This window comes from Chiloscyllium plagiosum, chromosome 4 (genome assembly GCF_004010195.1).
Source record: "Chiloscyllium plagiosum isolate BGI_BamShark_2017 chromosome 4, ASM401019v2, whole genome shotgun sequence".
Classification (NCBI taxonomy): domain Eukaryota; kingdom Metazoa; phylum Chordata; class Chondrichthyes; order Orectolobiformes; family Hemiscylliidae; genus Chiloscyllium; species Chiloscyllium plagiosum.
In genome coordinates this window covers 54,843,416-54,868,818 of record NC_057713.1, presented here as the reverse complement: position 1 = coordinate 54,868,818, position 25,403 = coordinate 54,843,416, and the positions used below count along the sequence as shown (strand labels likewise).

At 39.6% G+C, this 25,403-nt stretch overlaps 1 protein-coding gene across 1 annotated transcript in view; it reads right to left on the bottom strand.

Moving 5' to 3' along the window:
* trappc9 (trafficking protein particle complex subunit 9) overlaps positions 1-25,403 on the bottom strand; it is a 598,494-nt gene that overhangs the window by 485,011 nt on the left and 88,080 nt on the right. The window contains exons 11-13 of the mRNA XM_043689331.1: positions 24,486-24,631; positions 15,028-15,113; positions 11,022-11,148 (exon numbers count right to left, since the gene is read on the bottom strand). Of these exons, the coding sequence (XP_043545266.1) occupies positions 11,022-11,148; positions 15,028-15,113; positions 24,486-24,631 (359 nt within the window). The remainder of the gene's footprint in view (positions 1-11,021; positions 11,149-15,027; positions 15,114-24,485; positions 24,632-25,403) is intronic.

The following is a 25,403-nucleotide window of genomic DNA, read 5'->3' as shown; positions in this document are numbered from 1 at the left end:
CTGATCTAATAATCCTCAACTCTACTTTTCTGCTTTCTCCCCATAACCCAGTGACCAACAGTGATTAGCACTGCTGCCTCACAATGCCAGGGACCCAGGTTCAATTCTAGCCTCAGGCCACTATCTGTGTGGAATTTGCACATTCTCCCAGTGTCTGTGCAGGTTTCCTCCAGGTTCTCTGGTTTCCTCCCACAGTCCAAAGATGTGTCAGGTTACATGGATTAGCCATGATAAATTGCCTGGAATGTTCAGACTCGGTGGGTTAACCATGGGAAATGTGCGGTTGCAGGGATAGGAGTGCCTGGATGGAATTGTCTCTGAACGGTTTCTTTTCACACTACAGGGATTCAGTGAGTCTCAACCTAGATTCCATTACTGATTAGAAATGTGTGCATCTCGTCCTCAAATATATTTAATGACAGCCTCGAAAGCACTCAGTAATAAGCAATTCCCCTCAGAGAAGAAATGCTATCAGACAGGGGTAACCCCTTATTCTAACATTATGCCCTCTGGGCTTCGACTATACCACAAAGGGAAACAAGCTTGCCACATCTACCCATCAACCTGTCTCAATGTGTTATACAGTTTAATAAGATCTACTCTTATTCTTGTAAACTTGAATGAATATAGGCTCAACCTCCCCTCATTAGAAAAGCCCTCCATACCTAAAATCAACCTTGTGAACTTCCTGTGGACATTGGCCAATACCAGCATATTTTTTATTTAGATAATGGGACCAAAACTGTTCACAATATTCTAGCTGTAGTCTAGCTACTTTGTGGTTTGAGCAAATCTCTTATTTTTATATTTCATTTTATTTGCCTTCCCTATTACTTGCAAAACTCGTATGCTTGCTTTTTCTTTGGCAATTTATGCATGAGAACATCCAAATCTCTCTGCAGCAGCTTTCACCATTTAATGAATACTCAGTCCTATATTCTTCCTGTGAAAGTGCATAACCTCATTTTCCTGTGATACACTGCATCTGCCAAGTTTTTGCCTACTCACTTTTCTAGATATTTCTGTAGGCTCTTTGCGGCATCCTTATCACTTTCCAACATCAAAATTGATGATAGTAAACTAACTTTTCATTCAAGTCAAAAATATATTTGCAAATAATTGCAGCCCAAAACTGATCGGTGTGGCACTGCACAACTTGGAGGTTGCCATCCTGATAATGCTCCCTTAACCCAACTATTTTCTGTTACTTTGCCAATCCTCAATCCATGCGAATATATTATCCACAGTACTGAGGACTGTTACCTCATTTTTCTTAGTCTTATGTTATCCTTGTACCATGTTGATTTGGAGCAGAGAACTGAAGGTGACCTTTGGACTGTGGGCAACAACTTCATCTTAAAAGGAAGGGGATTAACAATTGTTGTTTGAGAAGCCAGGTCTGAAGTTAATTGCAGGTGGGTTCTTGATCAAAGCTTATGCAGATGCTTTGACACCAGGTAAAGACCAGTGTGTCTAACCAGATAGCAGATGTTTAGCCATGAATGAGGCGAGTACCTGGGAACCTGTGCCATCATGTCCGGGAGAAACCAAATTGGTCAAAGACTGAGGGGCTGAACAGTTTAGTTTTTTTTGGACTGTGTTTCTGAGTAGGAATTTGACTGTTGATGATGCAACAGCCCGAAGATTTGAAAGCTCCTTGCCTAATCTCCCATTATCATCCATTGAAGTTCAGAGAATACAAACTAAGTTTAAGCATCACTGAAATTTCTTCTCGGTGAATAGAAAAGATGGCCCAATTGTCGGTTTGATTTTCTGAAGACAATTATATATGCCTGTGGTACAGTGCATAGTGAAAAAAAATTAAGAATCTTGCCTTTTTTTTCCTCTTAACTGTGTCTGTCTGTGTTTTGTGAGAATTGGGCTGAAAACAAAGGTAATTAGGTTTAAATCAAATATCAATTAGACTATTGTTTCAATTTGCTCTGCTAAAGGTGCTGTATTAATAATAAATAGTTAAATATTTTTGTTTAGGCTACAAATTAGAGGCTCGGAATTGGTTATTCAAAAAATCTGGTTTGGAACCATTTTGAGTTCTTTGAAGGTTTTAACTTTACTGTGTCGTAAATACAGAGGTAGGAAGGCTGATTTAACTGGGCTGGGTTATGGCATTAATTAATTATTAAACTTTTAGTCAGTGATCATCAGTACAATTTTAAGTGCACAAAATGAGCTCAGATACAACATAAAAAATGCAAGAGAAATCAATCTCCCTGCACTATTGGCCATGTTAAGTTGGTAAAAGCATTTAACAGGGTATTGTTGCTTAGTCTTTCATTCTACTTCATGAATTTTGCCCTTTTATTTCAGTCTCTTAATTCCGCCACCCATTCCCTACACATGCCTCTTTTGATCAATGACAATTTGTAATTCATTTACAGGATATGGATATTATTGCTAAGGCCAGGATTTAGCAATATTCCCAGTTTTCTGAGAAAGCATTGGCAACCACCTTTTTAATATATTGAAGGGTTCATACAGTCTTTTTAAAGGGTAGTTAAGCGTCAGTCACATTGACACACATCTGGAGTCACAACTAAACCTGACCAGATGAAAGGTCTTTCTGAAACGGCCTTGGTCAACATTATTAATGTTGGAATTTAATAAAAACAAAAAGCTAAATATATTTACTTACCAGAATTTAAATTTGTGGTGGTATTTGAACTATGGATATTTAGTCAAAGCCTTACATGACTAGTCCACTTTAAAAATCACAATGCTACCCTACTCCTCAGACTCAGCTCCAGCATTCTCCTTCTCCAGCATTCAAACATTCTTCAGTAGCCTGTACCAAGATTGGGCTGCTCATCTCTGATCTAACCTGCCCCAACCCAATGACATCCCTGAGCTCATACCCTCCTGTACCAATTCCCCTCAAAATCCCTTCCTTAGTGATACTTTCTGGGGTCCCTTCTCCTTAGGCCATGTTCTTGTTTATGGTGTCACAATCTCATGAAAGATGTTCCCTCAATCTCTGTCATCACAATTACCCATCTCCAATGTCTTTTACCTCTTCCAGATCAATGAAGGAGCTGTCACTCCCCAAAACTGTCAATTTTAACTATGGAACCCATTATGAAACTACAACATTTTTCATCAATATCACTGCATCAAAAATGCCGGAACAAAACAACGTGACATTGCATTATGGTGGTAAATCATCATCTTCCTTGGAGACAATACAATATCGAGTAAGTCAAATGGCTCAAATGCCTCATCTCCATTGTTTAGCTCAGTGAGCATCCTTGCTTGGTTCAACTCCACCTGACATAATTAATTTCTTTCTAAGACTGGCCTTCATTTGAACTACGATAGATTTTTCTTCATGGCCTAAGGAATTATCTTTAAAGTCCTTCTTCCTGACCTACGCATTGACCCCAGCAACATCCTCCTCAGTTGTAGGATTATTGTTAAAAATCCAAGAAAACAATGCTAAGATCTGTCTCTGCTCCACATCTCTTCATATTCCACTGCCTTAGTCTCAGAAAATCATTTCTTGCACTTGAACTTTCTATAAGGCCCAAGCCATTGTAGGATTAAATTTGCTTTGCCGCAATTTTTCTGCAGTTAGTTATGTGTGATGGTCAAATAATCAAATTGCAATCAACTAACTCAATGTTATATTTTGTATAGTTGTAATCAGTGCAGGACACTGGCACTGACTCTTTACATCTCTAGCTGACAGATGAAATGCATCACACAGCCTCAAGCCAGTGCTAGCTATGCGTTTGTAGTTTAATGGTCAAAGGAAATGAAATCAAGTCCAGACTGAATGGAGAGAGTTTGGAACAGCCATTTTTCTGAAAAATTAACAACCTTGATTCGAGCACACATTGTATTAAGTAAAAATAGTAGTGCTGTCTCAAGCTTTTTAGCTCCACGTACTAAATTAGTTTAATCTAGTCTGTAGGGCCTTAAAGAAAAGCAATCAAATTCTTTTAAATTACCAGGTGTTATTAAGTTGAAAGCATGTACTGTACCTTTAGCAAAGAGAGGAAGAACTAAGAGCTTGCAAGCACCTGCATGCATTACTGGATGGCAGTACTAGAGTGTATCAGAAAAGTGAAAATATGTAACATTTGACTGTGAAATGGATACCTGAGTTTTGACAACAATCCAAATTTATCCAGTTTAAATTATCAAGTTTTCAGAAGATTTGTAGCTCAGGCTGAAATGTTGGATGTAGGTTTGCTCACTGAGCTGAAAGATTCATTTTCAGATGTTTTGTCACCATACTAGGAAACATAATCAGTGAGTCTTCAGTAAAGCACCGGTGTTAGTGACCCTCTTTCTAATTAAGTGTTTAGCAAGGTTTGTAGCTCAGGTGGAGGTTTAGGTTTGCTCGCTGAGCTGTAGGTTTGATATCCAGACGTTTCAATGCTTGGCTAGGTATCATCATCAGTGGCGACTCCAAGTGAAGCGAAGCTATTGTCTCCTGCTTTCTATTTATAAGTTTGTCCTGGATGGGGCTCCTGGGGTTTGTGGTGATGTCATTCCCTGTTCGTTTTCTGAGGGGTTGATAGATGGTATCGAGATCCCCTCAGAAAACGAACAGGAAATGACATCACCACAAACCCCAGGAACCCCATCCAGGACAAACATATAAATAGAAAGCAGGAGACAACAGCTTCGTTTCACTTGGAGGTCGCCACTGATGATGTTGCCTAGCCAGGTAATGAAACATCTGGATATCAAACCTTCAGCTCAGCGAGCAAACCTACACCCCTTAAGTGTTTAGGTTTCCTTGGGTTGCCAATTTCTCGGCAACAAACCCGAACAAGCAGACAAACGTGTCTAGAAACCCTGGCCACTCTCCCCTACATCAAAGTCATTTCTGAAATGACTGCCAGACTACTCAGTCCTCTTGGCATCATGATAGCCCACAAACCCACCAACACTCTGAAACAGCAGCTAATTAACTTCAAAGACCCTATACAGACAACGAGCAAAACTAATGTCATTTGCAAAATACCTTGCAAGAACTGTAACAAACACTACATTGGACAAGCAAGCAGAAAACTAGCCACCAGGATACACGAACATCAACTAGCCCCAAAACGACATACCCTCTCTCACTCATATCCTTACATACAGATGAGGAAGGGCACTCCTTTGGGACAACACATCCATCCGAGGATAAGCCAAAGATACACACAAGAATTCCTAGAAGCATGACTTGCCAACCGGAACTCTACCAACAAACGCATTGATTTGGATCCCATCTACCATCCTCTGAGAAAAAAAATAGCAAATGCCATCACCACCCCAAGGAAACCTAAACACAAATAGAAAGCAGGTCACTAACACCAGTGCTTCACTGGAAGCTCAGTGATCATATTACCTAGTATGGTAATGAAACGTCTGAAAACAGACCTTCCAGCTCAGTGAGCAAACTTACATCCAGTTTAAATTATGCTGAAGGCTACTAAACCCCAATAGAGTTTGAATTTATTGTTTTGCCAACATCAAACAATGAGACAATCCAATGTTCGGGGTATAAGAATGCAGACATTTTGAAAATTGGTCAGGGAGCCAACTGCTGCAAAGAGAGAAACTCCTGGATAGGTAATTGCCCATCTAACATCTTGCTCAAAAAAAATTAGAAAACACTTTCTATCAAAAGGTACCTTTTCACGTGAAACATACTCGCAGTAAAAACAAAAAGGTGACAACCCTGGGAAATCAGCAGCTGGAAGAGTGAAGACACAGAAGGCAATAGAGACTGTATAGTTTTGAAATTAAGTTGATGCATTTTAATTTTAATCTTATTGGAACAGCATTGTGGAGTTGCAGGTAGATAGGATAGTGAAAAAGGCATTTGGTATGCTTTCCTTTATTGGTCAGAGTATTGAGTACAGGAGTTGGGAGGTCATGTTGCGGCTGTACAGGATATTGGTTAGGCCACTGTTGGAATATTGCATGCAATTCTGGTCTCCTTCCTATGGGAAGGATGTTGTGAAACTTGAAAGGGTTCAGAAAAGATTTACAAGGATGTTGCCAGGGTTGGAGGATTTGAGCTACAGAGAGAGGCTGAACAGACTGGGGTTGTTTTCCCTGGAGCGTCAGAAGCTGAGGGGTGACCTTATAGAGGTTTATAAAATCATGAGGGGCATGGCTAGGATAAATAGGCAAAGTCTTTTCCCTGGGACGGGAGAGTCCAGAACTAGAGGGCATAGGTTTAGAGTGAGAGGGGAAAGATCTAAAAGGGGATCTAAGGGGCAATGTTTTCAAGCAGAGGGTGGTGCGTGTATGGAATGAGCTGCCAGAGGAGTGGTGGAGGCTGGTAAAATTGCAACATTTAAAAGGCATCTTGATGGGTATATGAATAGCAAGATTTGGAGGGATATGGGCCGGGTGCTGGCAAGTGGGACTAGATTAGGTTGGGATATCTGGTCAGCATGGGTGAGTTGGACCAAAGGGTCTGTTTCCATGCTGTACATCTCTATGACTCAAAGTCCTGCTCACTCTTGTACCAAAATGCAATACCTCATTTTCAACCAAATTAAATTGCCATTTTTCCGTCCATTGACCCATTTGCTCAAGATCCCTTCTGTTGTAAAATCTACCAAATCTCCTGAATTGATCTATTGGATTGTCTCTCACAATGTCTCACGATTTTCTGAATTTGCTCCAAGACTTCAGCTGTGGGGCAAAAAAGCTGCATTTAAAGCAGTTAACAAAACAATAAATTGTAGCACCTTTGGGTATTTAGCCTCTTGCACAGCATAAGAGGCATATCGAGCTTCCACCCTGTCACCAAGTCAGTGCTTGTACCCAAGCACCTTTCAAAATCTTCATATGAATGGTCCATGCCAAGATGGTTGCCAACTTGCACTTTGTTTTTTGACCAAATGCAGTATTTCATTGATCACTACATTCCTTTCAAATACATTACTGAAAGGGCCCTCAGCTATGACTTTAATAACCACAACATTGATGTTTTAACATACCCACCAACTAACACATTTTTCCACAATTTTGTTAATGATAGCCTGTTTGTACATGTTAAAAATTGTAGATAAATCTTGTCACAAGATCTACAAAATGTGGAGTGATAATATTTCCATCTTCAGAAACATTTTAAACAATCTGCTTCACAAATTAAGTGCAGATATTACCTCGTAGCACGTAATTAAACCAGTCTGAGACTAATCCGCACGTAACCAACAATTTATTTGTTATGGTTCTGTTCGCCGAGCTGGGAATTTGAGTTGCAGACATTTCGTCCCGTCTAGGTGACATCCTCAGTGCTTGGGAGCATCCTGTGAAGCGATTCTGTGATCTTTCCTCCGGCATTTGTAGTGGTTTGAATCTGCCGCTTCCGGTTGTCAGTTCCAGCTGTCCGTTGCAGTGGTCGGTATATTGGGTCCAGATCGATGTGCTTATTGATTGAATCTGTGGATGAGTGCCATGCCTTGAGGAATTCCCTGGCTGTTCTCTGTTTGGCTTGTCCTATAATAGTAGACAACACTATTATAGGAGAAGTCAAACAGAGAACAGCCAGGGAATTCCTAGAGGCATGGCACTCATCCACAGATTCAATCAATAAGCACATCGATCTGGACCCAATATACCGACCACTGCAACGGACAGCTGGAACTGACAACCGGAAGCGGCAGATTCAAACCACTACAAATGCCGGAGGAAAGATCACAGAAGCGCTTCACAAGATGCTCCCAAGCACTGAGGATGTCACCTAGACAGGGGACAAGACGTCTGCAACACAAATTCCCAGCTCGGCGAACAGAACCACAACAACGAGTACCCAAGCTACAAATCTTCTCACAAACTTTGAACAACAATTTATTTGGATACTTGATTACTTTCACCACCTTCCTCAATTCTGTTCACCAGTTCTCACTTCAAGGATGTTGTCTCATGTTTTGAGGCAGTTCACTACATAATGATACCTCAAATTGCACCTGAAGCATTACTGACTGTTCCTTAGTCATTCATTATATTGCTTTTCTAATCTGTTGTAATCCTCATCGTGCCTGTTTGTATGGGTATCTGGGTCCAACAACTGAGCCACTCAAATGTAGCAATCAGTGTCACCATTGTTTTTCATGTCACAGTTCCATTTGTTCCAGAAAGGATGAGGAAAATGGCAGTTTGCTCTCAAACCTGTTCAAGGCAGCAGACATTTGATTCAAAAGTTGTCATTCTCTCTGCAAACTCAACACAAGACAAAACAAAAAGCTGTCCATATTGGACATCTTCGCATAACCCAACAATTTAAACCAGTGCTAATATTCACTCCAATATTCAAAAAGGGAGGTATTTATAGACCAGTAAGCCTAACATCAGTCGTGGGGAAATTTCTCAAATCCATTGCCAAGGACCTTTTAATGGGGCATTTAGAAAACAGTGGCAGGATCAGACAGAATCAGCAAGGACTTGTGAAGGGGAAACCATGCTTGACAAATCTGTTGGAATTCTATGAGGATGTATACTCTGTCTACCCTATATAACCCTCTGATCATCTTGTATACCTCTATCAAAACCCCCTACACTATCCCAAAATCATCCATATGCTTATCTAAGGATTGTTTAAATCTCCTTAATGTGGCTGAGTTGACTACATTAGCAGGTAGGGCATTCCACACCCTTACCACTCTCTGAGGTAAGAGCCTGCCTCTGACATCTGTCTTAAATCTATCACCCCTCCATTTGTAGTTATGCCCTCTTATACAAGCTGACATCATCATCCTAGGAAAAAGTCTTTCACTGTCTACCCTATCTAATCCTCTGATCATCTTGTATGCCTCTATCAAAACCCCCTTAGCCGCTTTCTTTCCAATGAGAACAGACCAAGTGTCTCAAACGTTTCTTATAAGACCTTCAAATCTAATATCCAGTAGAGTTGACAAGGGGAGCCAATCAATGTGGTATATTTGGACTTTCAGAAAGGATTTGACAAAGTCCTGCATAAGAGATTATTATGTAAGATTAAAGCACATGGGATTGGGGAAAGTGTATTGAGATGGATAGAAAACTGGCTGGCAGAGAGGAAACAAAGAGTAGGAACTAAATGTGCCTTTTTCAAATTGGCAGGCAGTAACTAGTGAGGTGCCATAGGGACCTGGGTGGTCTTGTGCACCAGTCACTGGAAATAAGCATGCAGTTGCAGCAAGGGGTAAAGAAGGCAAAATGCTACGTTTGCCTTGATTGTGAGAGGTTTTGAGTGCAGGGGCAGGGATGTGTTGCTGCAGTTGTACCGGGCCTTGGTGAAGTCATACCAAGAATATTGTGTGCAGTTTTGGTCTCCTTTTCGGAGGAAGGAGCTCTTACTCTCGAGGGAATGCAGTGAGTGGATTCTAACAGGACTAGACAGGGTAGATACAGGGAGGATGTTCCCAATGGTTGGTGCATTCAGACCCAGGGGTCACAGTCAGAGTATTAAGGGTGGACCATTTCGGATGAAGATGAGGAGACATTTCTGTTGAGCCTGTGAATTCATTACCAAAAGAAACAGTTGATGCTAAAACATTGAATGTATTCAAGTGGCAGCTAGATATAGCATTTGGGACAATAGCATCAAAAGGTTATGGGGAAAAAGCAGGATTAGGCTATTGAGTTGGACGATCAGCCATGATAGTGATGAATGGTGGAGCAAGCATGAAGGGCTTAATGGCCTCCTCCTGCTCTTGTTTCTATGTTTAATACAAGGATCCTCAAAATGAACTGTGTTAATCTTCAATACCATGTCATCAAGTCCTTAATATATTCCTCTATGGAACAACCATGAATGTTAAAAGTCTGACCATGCCTCTCAGGAATTTAACAGATGGTGCTTTTGTAAATATCATTCAAGGAGTACAAAAGAAAATATTTCTTGACACTCTGAAAGGCACCCAGTTCCAAAAATAGTTTACTCTCGATTTAACTTCTTGTAAGAAGCAACACGGCCAAAGCCAAAATCGTTGTGCCTCTTTGATATGGGTGTTTCTTGGATCCACATACCCATTTTATTATTCCACTGGTCACTTGGTTCAGATTGTGGAAATATCAAAATACCCCAAAAATTTACGCCTGCTTTTGTCATTTTCAATACTGGATACTAGGATATAGTTTTCTATCCGAAGTTTCCTACATTTAGACATCTCTTCTGTACTGCCATGTTATATCCTATAAAACCCATTGAAGATTGATAAAAGTGGAACCAATTCTGACATTCTTTCATATGTATTTTATTATACAGTTATCCATTATAAGTAAACACCTCCTAACACTAGCAGCTACAGTGTTCATTTATCGGAGCAAATACACTCCCAACTAATATCCAGTACCCACATACAATTCATCAAGTAGCAAACAATTAATGCTTTGATCTTCCATCCTCCCATCCCACACTCCAATTTAACAAAACTTTTACTGCCACGTAGCTAGACTCTATTACCCATCATGTTATTTCTCTGTGATGATCATGTTTGAAGTTTCACATTCTCTTCAATCAAAACTAAGTGTAGATATGGAGTCAGGCCTAACGATTGGCTCACCCCCTTCCAAGTCTTCTAACTCGTCCAGTCAACGTGAAGTTCTTCTTCCTCCAGTTTCTACACACTTTGTTCTCTACTCCCCCACAGATACCTGCAGACCCTTCAAGAAAGGCCCTGCTTTCTAAAACCCTTTCATCAAGCCTGCTTCTCCATCTCTTCCTCCAAGTATCCTCAAAACATACAATGAGGCAAGCATTTGGTCACCTATCCTAATTACCTATTTCTTAATTCAGTGTTTGCTTCCTTCAGGCCTTTTGTAAAGCACACTTGGACATTCATTTAAGGTTGAAACTACCTGTACATTTATGTCTAGGGCTCCCTATTGAACAAAGTTCAAATTAAATGTTGAGAGGAGTGCGTCTTAAAATCATAACAGCAACGACCATTTGTAGATAGCATGCCATGCATAACAAATGGGGTGTTTTCATCTATGATTCAATAATATGTTAGCAAAATGATATTAATAGATAAGGTCATCACCATCTAATTATCCTAAATTCTTACCATTTACATTAATCTGTCCTGATGTACGTGGAACACCAACTAGTGTCACTGGGTATAATCCCGATTCAGCAGGGAGAGAGAGTGCAGCTGGGAGAGATTCAAATTCAACACCTGTAACCAATAGTCCCTGCAAAATTATCATAGAAAAGGGGGAGGTGAGGGGAAAAGAACAATACTGAATAAATTCATTTAGAAAATATGGCATTAATTACAGTAATACAGAAAACACACTATTGGAAATGTCACAGTCTTCATTTTTCTACACATTAAATATATAATCCTCTATACTGAATGTAGCTACCTATATTGAATAATCATGCACCCATAATTAACAAATTCTGAAGTTTATTCTCAACTATTTATTCATGGGATGTGGGCTCCTCTGGCTTGACCAACATGTATTATCCCTTGCTCATTGCCCTCAAGAAACTGGTGGTGAGTCACATGCCTGAATCACTGCATTCAATGTCACCCAAGTACATCCACAGTACTACTAGATAGAAATTCTATCATTTTATAAACTAAGCTGTATTGCTGAACTATTCTCTAAGACACTGTATAGACCTAATTAAAGAAGTGGTATCAAACTTAAATGGAGAGGAAAAAAAACTTTGTCTAAGTGTGCAAATCAGTCATATTTCAAGTATCCAAGGTCACTATTGGTCCAAAATTATAACACAAAAGGCTATATGCACATCTTTCTTACTTTCACAACATAAATTAACACAATTTGTTTTAAGCAGATCCAAAACACATCATGAATTGTCATAATTTTGCATTTGATATATTTCAAAATGTAGAGCCAACACCATTCAAACATAATTGGCAATATATTCAAAATATCTTGCACCAAACTATCAACAAATATCTTCATTCTTTTTTTTTTTAAGATCTTTATATATTAGACTACAACGTTTTCCGAAACAACAACATTACATGGATTTCAAAACAATTTACTGTCAATTATAATTACTTTTTAACAAAAATGCATTTTTTGAATGCAAGACCAGAAGACTTGAGGGCATAGGTTCAAACATAGTCAAAGGCATTATCTCAAATTAATAAGTTTATACAAACCTAGCTTGACTATTCTCCCAACCATACAACTAATCCCACTGACTAACCCCCAACTGTCTACTGTCCCACCTACTTATGCATTCATCCATCCATTTGGTAACTTTAAGACCGAACATTTAATTTAACCACATGGCAGCGAGCGCTGTATACAAAAAAGACCAGATCTTGTCCTCACTGACCCTACTCCACAACCAAAAGTTCTCTCAAAGTCAGGCTTAGAAACTCCAAATGAAATGCATAGCAGCATCCAGTCAAGACAATCATCTAGTTATTGCTGTTGCTTGGAAGATTATAGCCTATGCAAACATTCAATTTTAGATTGGATGAAGGGATTGAAGGGTCGTGGAAATAGGATGGACAAATATGTTTGCAAGTATCTTCTCATTTTCTAACTTGTTTAAAAAAAAATTGGCATATGGGGCATTTTAATTATGTTATAGAGAAAAGATTATTTCAAATAACAAGCTTTTGCAGCTTTCAAACACCATATTTCTATAATATGAAATGTAACTTATATGTATGCTCAACAGAAATGGAGCAGTTGGGCCGATTGGCGTAGTGCCAATCCCTATTTACCAGAGAAGGTGCTGCTGAAACTCCACAATGCTGTCACTCAAATCTGAGAATCATTTCAGCTATTTAATGATTAAACTATATTCATTATATAGTTTTCCTCTTCTTTTTTCAACAATTGGAAAACATTCACAGAATTAGTTGCAATTTTATTCTCTCTCAGGGTCTTCATTGAATAGATTCAATATGTTCACTTTATTATTGCTACTACTTTTAAGGAAAGAAAATCACCATAATTAAAGGTTGCATTGTATGTCCTATTTTATCAATATTTTGCCAATTATTTTTGACAAATTATTTAAGATTCATAAAATATTTAAATTTGCTTTGAATTGTCACAAACAAACTATTAAGCTAATGAAATTTAAGCCAATTATCAATGTGGCACAGATGTCTTCCATTAAGCAGACAAAATAACTTAGGCATTTGCTCAAAGATAAAATAAAATGTTAGACGAAGAAAAGAAAATGTGCGATGTACCAAAAGTTCATTATGGGGCAATTTCCAACAGGTAGCATAACAACATACCTGATGAACCTTTGTTTCAGTTCTTTGGGCTATTACAAAGACAAGTCATGGAGTCAGAGATGTGCAGCATGGTAACAGACTGTTCGGTCCAACTCATCCATGCCAACCAGATATCAAGTCCATTTGTCAGCACATGGCCCATATCCCTCTAAACCCTTCCTAACCATATATCATTAATCAAAGCAGATTACTTTGAATGCATGCATGCAATGTAAAGCAGTTGAATTATTTTAGGGACCACATGAATTCTCAAAGTGGCTCAGATACAACAAACAAATATGGTAAAACTTAAAACACAATACACTTAGAAATGCCATAATTTGCATTGTGTTCCAGAGGTGGAACCCAACTTGTTGATTCTGGTGAAGCAATAACCAGAGCGCTCTCAGTTATGCTTTTTCTTATTATTAATTGATATTATTCCCACAGTAGTATTAAATTGCAAATTTTTTGTGGGTGCTGCAAGGCATTATTTATTACTAAGGGGAAAAACATTGTTCCTATGTTATTTTCACTATTCTATTATCTTCAGCTATTACACAGTTCTGCCAATCATTGAATATTCCTTTATCTTGTTACTTTTTCCGAAGTACATCACTTCACCTTCCAGGGTTAAATTCCATTTGCTAAATTTGTTAAGAGTTCTTTGATGGAATGACCAGGAAGGTTGACGAGGGCACAATGATGGACATAGTCTTACATGGATTTCAGTAAGGCCTTTAATAAGGTTCCACGCAGTAGGCTACTTTAGATTGCATGGAATCCAGGGGGAGCGGTCAAATTGGATACACAATTGGCTTGATGGTCGGACATTCTGCTCTAACACTTGTTTTGTTAACATGAATTTGCTGCAACATGATTGACGAATTGGGGACATTGTTTGTAAAGCGTGAACTTTTAAAACATGTTGGCTATAATGCGATTACATTGCCAACACTAAGCACTGTTTCTAAGGTGAACTTTATTTTGTTACAGAAGAATGACCTGTATGCACATCTCTGTCCATATATTCTGTTCAGGTTCTCCCAACTGGACGATGCAATTTTTGTCCGAAATAGTTAACTATGTCTGGAATCTCTCTCATAATTCTTACCAACTTCCTTTCCTTAGTCAAAAGATATTACCAAATTTCCAACATAAACTCCATTCTGACACAACGGCAGAAAGCGAAGCAGCAAAATAACAACACATCTGTTACAGATTCTGGGCTAACCTCAATGGCAACAAGAAATGAGATTTGAAAAGACTGAGCTGACCAACTTTCACTGGTACTCCTATCTCGTAAAGCCAACTTATGTTTGTAGCCCAGCATCCAACAGTAACACATGCACAGTTGCTATCGGTAGCAATTGTAAGTTGAGCATAAAACTATTCGGTGGATCTACATGCCAGTTCTGGCATCATGCAAGGACTTATACACATTTCACAAGTATGAACTGTATACTTCAGAAAGAAAATTAGAATTTAATTTTAAAAACCTGTCGTTATCAGAAGGTTCAATATAATTTATACATTATTGAACTGTCCACTCAAGAAAAATGCCCATGATGATTTCGAAAAATTTATTTCTGGCCTCCAGGGGATGCAATGGCCTCATGATATTGATATTGTATTCGCAATCCAATTACTGATCCAGCGACCAGGGTTGAAATCTCACCATTGGAAATGGCTAAATTTGAATTTTAAAAAAGTCAGCGATTACAAGTCTAACAACAGTTATCGTCAACTGAAACAGGTCTCTGCCTTGTATCTGACAAAATCATTTTTTTGGAACAAACAGCAAAGTCAGACTCAATAAAAAAGCCAAACATGAAAAAGCAAAACAAACCACATTTTCGACTCTCAGTTCGAAAGGCATGGGGTTATAGACCATCAACTGAACTTCACACACGTCTCCTTGCACCCATAGGAAATCTGTTGCAATAGAAAACAAAAAGTGATTATTGACAATATACCATTTTAACGAAGTGAAGGGTTATTTGTCATATCTGCCATTTTATTCCTAAGTTAAACACTTCTTCAACAAATGTTTTTGTTCCATTCAATATTGTCATTGTATCCTGTTTTCTTACAACACAACACATTTCCATGTTATGGATTAGTGGTGCTGGAAGAGCACAGCAGTTCAGGCAGCATCCATGTTAACTTTGTATCATATCATCACATAATAATGGGTCAATGCACCAAGTCATTTTGCTGTTTGTCAAGAGTGCTAGAGTTCAAAGAGAGAATGAGAAAGAGGAACCCAGAATTGTAAAGGACAAAGAGTCAGAGACAGAACGGACAAGGAGAAACAGGAATCAAACACCCAGCAAGTGACGGCAGTGAGCCTATTATTATCAAGTCAGCATGGAAAATGATCAGCCTAACAACTATAAATTTGTATTTGTGCTATATAGTACAGGATTTTATTTATTTATTCATTTGTGGGATGTGGGTACTGGTGTATGGCCAACATTTATTGCCCATCACTAGTTGCCCTTGAGAAGGTGATGGTGAGTTGCCTTCTTGAACCACTGCAGTCCACCTACTGTGGATTGATCCACAATGCCATTAGATAGTGAATTCCAAGACTTTGCCCCAGTAACAGTGAAGGAAGGATGATAGATTTCCAAGTCAGGATGAGGAGTGGCTTGGAGAGGAACTTGAAAGTGGTGGTGTTCCCATATACCTGCTGCCCTTGTCTTTCTAAATGGAAGTGATCATGGGTTTGGAAGATGCTGTCACAGTATCTTGGATGAATTTTTGCAGTGTATCTTGTAGATAGTACACACTGCTGCTACTAAGCATCAGTGGTGGAGGGAGAGGATGTTTGTGGATGCTGTACCAATCAAACCAGTTGTTGTGTCTGGGATGGTGTCAAGCTTGAGTGTTGCCTGGATGAGTACAGCCCCAAGAAGTTGGGAGTATCCCATCACACTCCTGACTTGTGCCTTGAACAGGCTTTGGGGAGTCAGAAGGAGTGTAATTTGTTACAGTATTCCTAGCCTCTGACCTAATTCTGCAGCCACTGTGTTTATGCGCTAAGTGCAGTTGAATTTCTGGTCAACGATAACCCCCAGGATGTTGATAGTTGAATGTCAAGGGACAGTGATTAGAATGTAATCTTATTGGTGATGGTATTACAAACCTTTATAGAGTACTCATGAAGCAGAAGGCAGTAAGCTAGAATATGCTTGTAAAAATGATAGCAGGAAAAAGCGGTCCCTTTAAGAGGTAAAGTCCTTTTCTAAGCTTCAAGATTTAGACAGAAAAGTGTATTGGTAAGCAGCTGCAGATAACAGACAGTCCTACAATTGAAACATATCAATTGACCGTGTGACTGGAAACCAGAGGCTTGTTTTGATGTTAAGTCAACCAGCTTGAATATTAGCCAATTAATTTAAATCAGGCCCAAGTTAGCAAAACAATTAAATTTAAATCTGATGGTTTTGACTATTTTGAACCAATCCAATTGTAAAGAAATTAATAGGTCATCAAGAGTATACAAGAGGGCGGCATTTGGAAATTGGTGAGAGCCAAGTACTATCTGAAGAAATAACAATTTTCAGCTCTCAGAGAAAGCACCATCTATCCACAAAAAGTATCTCAGCACTTTTAGATAATAGCCTAGACAAAAGAAACTAAAAGTAAAACATCCCTGACAACAGGATCAGTAGATGAAAGGAGTTTGTGACCTGAGATCAATAGAAGAAAGACTGGAGAGAAAATGGAGAAGGCAGACATTCCAGAAGACACATTTTGTGCAACTTTTGAGACTACGTTTTAATTAATTGTTTTCTTATTACTTGGATTTATGTAAGTGGGACCTGCGTTTATTGGAACAGCCGCATACCAAATGAATTTTAGTTCGGTAAGGGAATAGTTAGTAGTTAGGGGTGAAATGTTCACTTTTTTAGTAATTCTGTTAATTTGTTCACCGTTAGAATTAAATAAATAAATAAATAAATAAACAGCTACTTACTACTTATAAAGTGAACATTAGGGATTCCTTTCATTTAACCACACTTAACAGATTACGAGTGGCAAGGCAAGCTTCTCTGGCTGTTTCTGGTTTAATTATTAGAAGGGAACCTCTACTCCCACCATAACCTGAAACACCAGCCCCAATCTATTATCCAACAGGGTTGAACTTTTCCCCTTCGTAACAACAGTCATAGCCTGGCATTTGTGTGGTGTGAATGGTACTTGCCACTCGTCAGCCCAAACCTGGATATTGTCCAGATAGTGTTGCATTTGAACATGGGGTGCTTCAGTATCTGAAGTGTGGTTAATGATGCTGAACACTGTGCAAACATCAGTGAACATCCCCATTTCTGATCTTACGATGGAGGGAAGGTCATTTATGAAGCAGCTGAAGATAGTTGGGGCCTAGGACACTACTCTGAGGAAGTCCTACAGAGATGTCCTGCCTGGAGACGAGGTGACAAACCTCCAACAACCATGATCATCATCTTGTGTGTCAGGTATGACTCTAACCACTGGAGAGTTTGCCCCAAGATTCCCACAGATTCTTGTTTGGCCAGGGCTGCTCAATGCCACACCTCAGTCAAATGCAGCCTTGATATCAAGGGCTGTCACTCTCAACTCACCTCAGGAATTCAACCCCACAGACATTGATTTTTCCAGGCAAGAAAATGCCACAACAACATGAAGTAGTTATTTTTGTGGAACAGTAAAGAAGAAAAACCAGATCGCAAATAGTGGGCAAAGATGGCTAGGCAGTGAGCACAAGCACACTTGAAGGACAGAGAAGCCAGAGATAAGAACAGAAAGTTAAATAAGGAAGTGGTTATTTATTTAATAAATAAAAATTCCCAGAGCCAAGCAACAGCCTCTTCATTTAATAAGGTTACTCTGCAGATAATGATTACTCTGCAGAGTGGACACTTCTCAGTAGTCTTGTCTGTGTCTCTCCACAAGTGCGTAAGCATCATGTACCAAGAGTCCAGCAGTTGGATGTGGATGACTCTGGCTTACCATGATTCTGATTATTGGCAACTAAATGGTGATGGGTAAGCAAGAGGAAGGAAAGATATTTTGGAAGCAGAGGGTACAGAAATTGAACGAACAGAGTCAGGGAGACAACAGGTGTAAAGGAATAGTGGGTCTGGAACAGCGAAGAGACTTGATAATGGAAGGATGGGAAAGCAAAGAGATGAAGTGGCTGAGAAAAGGTGCAACTTCCAGACTTGGCAGTTCCTTTCCTGCCACACAACCATAATTCATTTGAAAGAACAGAGACAAAAAAAAACACGAGAATGCAATTAGAAATAATGTTAAGTGGAAGAGATTTAAACAGATTTGGGAACAGAAATTTTAAAAACTCGCCAAGAGAAAAAAAAATCTTCATTTAATTCTGAGCAACCCTGCTAGGTGAGCCACTGGAAACATGCTAAAGTTGCTCATTAGGGATTACCTTGTGCTTTCTTCTTGATCATTAAGTTTAACAAGTAAGTTTAGATTCTCCCTCCATAATTGCATTGTATTCACATTATTGCTATTCCAGAACGGATTTTCCTTGAATAAATGCTATGACACCAAGGCATTATCCTTCTTGCTTTGCTCCACTACCCTGAGCGCTCTCATCATTACCACTAGACCACTACCTGCTACATTTGCCTCAAATTGACTTCAAGCATTCTTCAGTCAGAGATATATTTAATTTGCAATAAGACACCAAATCAACTTAATTTCTCCAACAGTTTGGTTTTCTTTCAGTCACAACTGTCTGACAAAAAACACAAATTACAGCCTGATCTCAACCCTTCACATGGAGAAAATAAACCGGAGTTTATTTGAGTGCAGCAGCAGTAATACACAAAGCTTGTTTGTGGATGTGCTGCCAGTCAATTCAGCACTGATTCTCAGTGGCAGATGTTCATTGAACCCTAAAAGGTTGTAATCTGTTGTCTCAAAAGATCCTGAATACCTTGGTGAGATCCTCTCTCAATCTTCTCTGCTACAAATTTAAAACAACTGTGTCATTTGTAGTACTTTTTTTTTGCATGATTCCCTTCCTATAATAAATCAACCAGAATTACACATTCTGCACTTTGCACAAAAGAAAAATTGGCCTGTTCAGGTCAAGAACCACAAACTGCAATTTGTGTTCCAAGCTTACCAAATAATCAATATTTACCCAATACTCAAAGTCTAACAAGTAACTGATTTCTCAAAACAACCTGCTTTATGCTCAAGGAAGTAATTCTTTGTCGTATTACTTACTTCAAACATCTTTAAACTCTCGAAGTTATATGGGAACAACTGGACAATGTGACAAGAAAATAAAAATCAATATTGATCAGTGCTTTTTGGAAACTGAGTTTCCAAGTTGATATTTGCATTATGTTCAAATATGAAGCAAGATGATATCAATGCACTTGGGTCACAGATCATCATTATCTCACAGCATGTTAGAACAGGCTCAAGGAAAAGGGCATCCTCTTGCTCCTATGTTCCTTCTTGTATTCGTAACCTTAGGGAACGGAGGATGAAGTTTAGCTAGTTCAAATTTGATGGGCTAAAGGTCATCCATACAAATGAATCGCCTACAATCGATGCCTTGGGGTTACCAGTGAGCAGAAACTCAACTTGACTAGCTATTTAATTAAGGTGGCTACAATAGCAGGTCAGAGGTTAGGAATACTGCAATGAAAAATTCACTTCCTATCAATGCAGTGTCAGTCAATTCAGCACCAAGGTGTACTATCTATAATAATGCAATGGAGAAATTCAAAGATTCTGAGACAGCACCTTTCAAACCCAAATCCCCTTCCCTCTCCATGTACCCTTTACCAACCTGACACCTTAACCTCACATTAACCCTATGTATTTGACTGTTCACAAGAACCATTAAAGTGGCTGTCGTTAAAGCTGGACGTTTAAACCAGAGAACAGTACGGACTGCTGTAAAACAGGGGATTCGACTCTCCAACTAACCTGCACTACATAGGACCTGTCACATTTGAAGATCAGAATCTCCTGTCAGAAATGCAAAACTAAGTTAGCTTTAAGAAAAGTCATCCTTATGCGATTGTCACTCCTTACAAAAATCCAATTCAATATTGTCAACTTTAAAAGAAAATTATGGTGGTTGATTATGATGAAAAATGTTATGTTGCAGCACAAATAATGAATGAGCAGTCACAAACTATTGTCATTGGCATAACTGTTTCTCCCAAGTAAACATAAGGACACAAATCTTTTATCTGAAATCCTTGGAGACAGTTGATTTTAGGATTACGGACATTTTCACAGTGAAATTAAAAAAAACTTAGCAAACAGCAGACACAAGTATGACTACTATAAGCGCTGAAATGCAACTGACGCCTACCAGTACTGGGCCATGACACCATATCACATTTGAGTGACATGGGTTGAGTCAGTGTGGAATTGGGTCACCTGTTCGCACGCCAAACAACTTTGTTATACAGAAAAAAACTTCACAAAGAAAGTCTTTGATTTTAGGATTTTTGAATTTCAGATAAAGGATTGTGTACCTGTACTTTACAACTTGGTTTTCAACTAATTCATAGCTTTCAGACGTTGCTCAGGAAGCATTGATTGCTGTTCCAATTCTCCTCAGTTGATCGTGTTAAGAAACGCTCTTAAACGAAGACTTGAAGGACCCAGTGTTGGACTGGGCTGGACAATGTTAAAAATCCCAACACCAGGTTATAGTCCAACAGGTTTATTTGGAAGCACTAGCTTTCAAAGCGCTGGTCCTTCATCAGGTGGTTGTGGAGGTCAAGATCATGCTCAGAATTTGTAGCCAAAGGAGTGCAGTGTAAGAAGATGTGATACAGTAAACAAAATTAATTTTAAAACTTTCATCTTTTATAATGGGATATGGTGATTTCTGTTCTTTGATATGCAAATCCTAGAACTTCTTTTAAATTACATTCTCAAGATAGCTCAGCTTTTTAGACAATAGGTGTTAAGTCTGTCTGTGTCCCAATGCTACGTCAGTCTGACAAACCCTCTGTATAGTTTTACAAGGATTCATGCAATCTTTGAGCAAAATAAAATGTAATTCTGCAAAAACAAATTCATCCCATAAGCTTATATGTGTGCGCACATAGGAGTGACCCAGAGAGAGTGCCAGAGTGTGTATTGTGCAGTGGAGTCACCTGTAGCGTGACATGAATCCAAGGTCTCAACTAAGGCAATTCCAGGGTACTCAACTTTGCTATCAGCTCTGCTCAGCCAGTCTGCGTTGTTGCTTGTCCCGAAGTCCACCTTGGAGGATGGTCACCCGAAGGTCCGAGACCAAATGTCCCGGACCACTTAAGTGTTCCCCAACTGGAAGGGAACACTCCTACCTGGTGATTGTTGTGCATGGTCCATTCATCCATTGTCGTAACGTCTGCTTGGTATCGCCAGTATACCATGCCTCAGGGCATTCTTGCCTGCAACATATGAATTAGACCACACTGGCCAAATCACAAGAGTACTCGCTGTGTACTTGGTGAGAGGTGCCCCCACAATGGTGCTATCTGTGTCAATACTCTGACACATCTTGCAGCGGCTGCTGTGGCAGGGCTGAATGTGTTGTTGCACTGAAGACTGGGCAGTTTGCAACGAATCATCATCTGTTTAAGGTTTGGTGATTGTTTAAAAGGCAAGAAGTGGAGGCGCAGCGAAGGTCTTGGCAAGGTGCTAATCCTTATCGATAATCTGTTGCAGGCTGCAAAGAACATGGCGTAGTCGTTTGGCTCCCAGGAAATACTGGGCAACGAAGCACACCCTGTTGCAGCCTGTGTCTCTCTCTCGTGAGGTGGTCATTACGGTTTCTCGCTGTGGCACTTCAGAACTGGCGGTTGATGAGTTGAGCATTGTTCTTATGAGGGCATCCTTGAGCATTTTCAAGTGTCCGTCATGTTTTTCCTCATCCAAACATCCCGTAGGGGATGGCTGTTTGAATGTGTTTTGGGTGGAAGCTAGAGAAGTGTATCATCATGAGGTTATCTGTGGGTTTGTGGTAGAGTGAGGAACTGAGGTGCCCATCCATGATGGAGATGCACGTGTCCAAGAATGAGACTAATACAAGTGAGAGAGTTGCCCATGGTAAGTCTGATGGCGGGATGAAACTCGTTGATATCACTGTGTAGTTGTTTCAGTGACTCCTCACCATGGAGGGGTATCGATACAGGTAACACCATGACAAATGGGATCACCTCCCACCATGTACACAGTAGTACTCATGTGACTCAGCCAACATATTCTATCTCATACACTGCAGGCAAGAATGTCCTGAGGCATGGTACACTAGCGATACCGAGCAGGCTCTAAGACAACAGATGAATGGACACCACAACAATCACCAGGCAGGTGTGTTCTCTCCCAGCTGGGGAACACTTCAGTGGTTCGAGACATTCAGCCTCAGACCTTCAGGTGACCATCCTCCAAGGCAGACTTCAGAACAAGCAACAATGCAGAGTGGCTTGGCTGAAGCTGATAGCATCAATACCCATGGGAATGGCCTCAACCAGGATCTTGGGTTCATGTCACACTATAGGTGAGCCCCACTGCCTGAGAGACACACACACAACCTCCCTCATACACGCTCTCTCTCATATGCATACACGCTCTGCACTCTCTCATATCCCATCACACAGTCAACTACACACACACACACGCTTATGGGGTAAATTGTCTTTTTCAGAATTACATTTTTCTCAAAAACTGCATGAATCCATGTAAAACTCAAACTACACAGAGGGAGTGTCAGTCTGACATCGCATTGGGACATAGATTTTGCACCTATTGTTTAAAATGCTGCGCTATCTGGAGAATGTGATTTAAAAGTTAGAAGTTAGAAAATAGAACATTACAGCGCAGTACAGGCCCTTCGGCCCTCGATGGTTCCACAGGTTGGTGCAACAATCTGAAGCCCATCTAACCTACACTGTTCCATCCTCATCCATCTGCCTATCCAATGACCATTTAAATGCCCTTAAAGCTGTGAGTCTACTAATGTTGCAGGCAGTGCATTCCACACTCCTATTACTCTGAGTAAAGAAACCACCTCTGACATCTGTCCTAGATCTATCACCCCTCATGCTAGCCATCACTATCTGAGGAAAAAGGTTCTCACTGTCCAACCTATCCAACCCTCTGATGCTCTTATATGTCTCAATTAAGTCACCTCTCAACTTTCTTCTCTCTAACAAAAACAACCTCAAGTCCCTCAGCCTTTCCTAGTCAGACTTCTCTCCATACCAGGCAGCATCCAAGCAAATCAGCTCTGAACCCTTTCCAAAGTTTACACATCCTTGCTATTGTGCAGTGTCCAGAACTGTACTCAATACTCCAATTGTGGCTGCACCAGAGTTTTTACAGCTGCAGCATGATCTCATGGTTCTGAAACTCAATCCCTCCACCAATAAAAGCTAACACACCGTATGCCTTCTTATAACCCTATGAACCTGGGTGGTGGCAACTTTCAGAGATCTATGTACCTGGATACAGAGATCTCTCTGCTCATCTACACTACCAAGAATCTTATCATTAACCCAGTAATCTGCATTCCAGTTACTCCTTCCACAGTGAAAATCACCTCACAATTTTCCACATTAAACTCCATTTGCCACTTCTCAGCCCAGCTCTGCAGCTTATCTAATGTCCCTCTGTGCCCTACAACATCCTGCGACACTATGCACAACTCTACCAACCTTCGTTTCATCTGCAAATTTACTACCCATTCCTTTTATGCCTTCAGCCAGGTCATTTATGAAAATGATAAACAGTGGTTCCAAAAAAGATCCTTGCAGTACACCACTAGTAACTGAATTCCAGGATGAATATTTCCCATCAACCACCACCCTCTGTCTTCTTTCAGCAAGTCAATTTCTGATCCAAACCACTAAACAAACCCTCAATCCAATGCCTTCGTATTTTGTGCAATAGCCTACCGTGAGGAACATTATCTAACACCTTAATGAAATCCATATCCACCACATCAACTGCTTTAACCTCATCCACCTGTTTGGTCACCTTCTCAAAGAACTCAGTAAGATTTGAGGCATGACCTAGGATTTACATCCCATGCATTTACAAGTTCTGGGATTTAAGTATCTAAGAACAAAAACCATCATATCCCATTATAAAAGACGCAAGTTTTAATCTAGGATTGTTTAATGCATCACATCTCCATGACACTGGACTCCTTTGGCTATAAATTTTGAGACCACTTTCTTGAACTATGGCAGTCTATGCAGACAAATGACTGTCAGGGTCACCATGGAAATTAGTGTAAAAGCTTTATTTAAATTAATACGTCACCTATTTTTTTACTTCTTTCTTCACCACGGTGATGTGCAATAATTGGTGAGTAAATGAAAGGGCTCTTGGAGGACGTGTTCTGATTGAGTGTATTTTTTATTTTTTGTGGGCGGAGGTTAACTGGAAGATTCAAGAGTTTTACAGACCTAATGGGAAAAGGAACAAGAGAATTAAAAGCATTAAAAATTTCTACACTACATTTGGGAACCGTAACATTATGAAGAGCACAAAAATAAACATTTCAGACCATTCCTTCTATGATAAAAGATACAACAAATAGGAAAGCTAACTTAAGTAAATATATACTGTTTATAGATTTTTTTTTAAAAAGGCACAACTCAATGAGAATAAGCAACCAGTTTAATATTTTAAAATTATTCACTTAAAACTAAAAGCAATTAAAAGGTCATGTGACAGTACAATCTTACAAGTTCCCTGAAATAATTAGTGTCATTACAAAAGAATGACGTTATTTCTTCAAAGATGCTCGCATTACTTGAACTTGCTCGCTACCATAAAAGTGGTAAATTTGTAACTGCTACCACTGTTTGCAAAATCAGCATGTGGTGCAATCAAAACTTTGTTCTCCGCATTTTCTACATTTCAAGTGGACACGGAAATACAGGAGAATTGGATTAGGTAGAGCCTAGTGTTTGTGAGAATTTGGATTTGGGATTATATTTAAATTAGCTATGATCTCTTTGCACATGAGACATCATGCAAGGTTACTGGTCTCAATTTGTCTAAGATGCACTGCAACATTCTTGTACAAATCCCACTTATTCAATATTAGCTCCAATTGCACAGAAATCTGAAGACTTCCATCCTGAACCAATTCTCCACTTTGTGCTGTGCTCACTAGCATGTGGCACAGAAATTAATCCTCAGATTACTGATTTTAAAAGTTCACTTTTCTCT